The 2,346-nt window shown below is 38.6% G+C and overlaps 1 protein-coding gene across 1 annotated transcript in view; it reads right to left on the reverse strand.

Annotated features, from left to right (window-relative positions):
* LOC121812003 (zinc finger BED domain-containing protein 4-like) overlaps positions 1–1,961 on the reverse strand; it is a 16,078-nt gene extending 14,117 nt beyond the window's left edge. Inside the window, exon 1 of the mRNA XM_042212877.1 lies at positions 1,708–1,961. Coding sequence (XP_042068811.1) covers positions 1,708–1,961 — 254 coding nt within the window. The remainder of the gene's footprint in view (positions 1–1,707) is intronic.
* Between the last annotated feature and the right edge of the window lie 385 nt (positions 1,962–2,346).

A 2,346-nucleotide genomic window follows, 5' to 3' on the forward strand; every position in this document is an offset into this window, starting at 1 on the left:
TTTAGTTTCCCCTAAACCACTGTGACAAATGCCAGCCATTTGACTTTCTGGTCACAGCAAATTCAAAAGTGTTAAATGTTTTGGTGTTAATAGTCTTCTTGCAAAAGTAGAGTTAATTTTACTCTAAGCAGAGTCACATTCTTTTAATGTAACTCTGAGGTGTAAAATGATAGTAGTTAAAATCGAGTGTTAAAAATGAGTGTTTCTCTGTCAAATCTGGAGGTGTTACAATGGAAACATTAACTCTTGACCTCTTAACTCTGAACTCCTACAGGGGCTATGACACCAACAGAGTAAATTCACAGACTCCGCCCCCAGCACGGCTCCAATCGAAGCTGAAGTGAAGCCGTTTCAGAACATTTTGCTCTACATATTTGAGTTGTTTGCCATGCTTGGTAAGTCATTTTTTCAAAGATTGTTTCAATTATTATTATGAGCTTTTACTTCTGTGGCTCTTTGGAGTTGAGACAAAGCTGTGTGAAAGGCATTAGCCATGTTGCTCGCTGATAGCATAATATTCTGTTTTAGCTAGCTGAAAGGTATTGTTTGCGGGCAAATACCACAGCCTTGAAAAAAAGCTTGCATGTGAATTTTCAGTCAAACCTTTTGGTCAAATACACCTAAAACAATGTCTAGAATGTGAAATGTTGGTATAATGGTGCTACTTGAAGCCTGAAAACGATCGCCCATAAAAAAAAAAAACGAGCAAACAGCAGTAGCAGACGTCCTGACTGGTTCTACGTTAGCATAGATCCCTCCAGAGTTTTGTGCACACGGTTTAGGTAAAAATGAAAAAGGTTGAGGTTTTACATTTAGTTCAGTATTACCTGTTGCCTGTGTCCTTGTCTTTTGGGAAAATACTTTACACAAGTAATGGCTCAAAGAGGATTCCTTTTTTTTTTACTGTGCTGCAATTGTTTACTGGATTATTTGTGCCATTAATTAGTGTCAACTAATTTTTATTCAATCTCCGCACAGGATATGCTTGTGAAGATGGAATATGGGGGAGAGCAGAAGTGCGTTGAAGTTCCACAAAGGGATGAATGAAGGACATGCATATTGTATTGAAGAAATAAGTGATGAGAATGCTGTTATTTGCATTTACCATGTCAGACCTTTTGATAAACAAAATTCTAATGAAAGTGAGAACATGTATACTGTTACATCTTTCAGAAAATGTTTTGAAATTGTGGTGCACAGTTCAGAATAAATGTTTTTCAAAAACCATTGCATCTTTTTAGTAAATGTTTATTTCCAAAAGAAATTTCTAGAAGTTCAGAACAGTAAAATTCCGCTTTTTAGAATGAATTAGAAGATAACTCTTACGTAGTTAAACTAAAATACTCTTTGAGAGTTAATATATAAACTCTTAACACCAAGTGTTAAATTATCAACTCCAGACAGATTTGGTGTTTAACACTAAATCAGAGTTAACGTACCAACTCTCCAAAAAGAGTTAAATTAACACTCTCTGGTGTGGACCCATATAGACACTTTAATAGTGTTGAAATCAAATCCGACAGTGTTAATTTGGACCATTGTGAATTTGCTGGTAGTAATAAGGGAAATGTATTTCATATTATATATATTGCATACATTTGTATTTGTGTATTTTAGTTACAAATATATAATATTTCAGATGTAAAATAATCTTACATTTAGTACTGTAGCTATACTCATTGAATACCTATAGCACACAGACTTTACCTTGGGTCAAGTATGGTGGAGATGAAGTACAGTGGGTTGGTCTCGACGTCACTGAAGCGCTTCTTGACAGCTGCCAGTAAGGTTGCTTTCATTGTCTTGACGCCGTGGTCCTCGTCTGTTTCTCTGTTTAGAAGTCTCACTAGCACAGTCACAGCTGGGATGACATCAGAGGCTAGTGCGTCGTAGCTGCTCACTTTTTTAGTTAGTTCCTCAAAGGGGGCGAGGATGGCAACAGTGTCTCCATAAGAGCCCATTGGTGAGCGGTGAGATAGTCAGGGAGTTCTGCTCGGACACATACACGCCCAGCACTCGCTTTTGCTCAATGAGGGACTGGAGCATGTAATACGTGCTGTTCCAGCGCGTCTGTACGTCCTGCTGCAGTCTCTTTATTGGCTGGTTGAGCTGTCCCTGAATGTCCTCGAGGCGGGAGTAGGCTAAGGCGGAATGTTTAAAATGCCCAACTATTTTCCGTCCCACTGCTTTAGCATCAGCTATGCTCCTCTGTGCTAATAAGCGTGGGTAAATAAGCGTGGGCAAACTCTTTGTACTCGTTGTCGTGTTGGGATTTTAGGTGCTTGATTAAATTACTTGTGTTAAATGCGCTACCTTTATGAGCCTCCTCTGGACAATTTCGATGAG

This window comes from Haplochromis burtoni, unplaced genomic scaffold (genome assembly GCF_018398535.1).
Source record: "Haplochromis burtoni strain Fernald_Lab_line unplaced genomic scaffold, NCSU_Asbu1 Contig_399, whole genome shotgun sequence".
In the NCBI taxonomy this organism is placed as follows: domain Eukaryota; kingdom Metazoa; phylum Chordata; class Actinopteri; order Cichliformes; family Cichlidae; genus Haplochromis; species Haplochromis burtoni.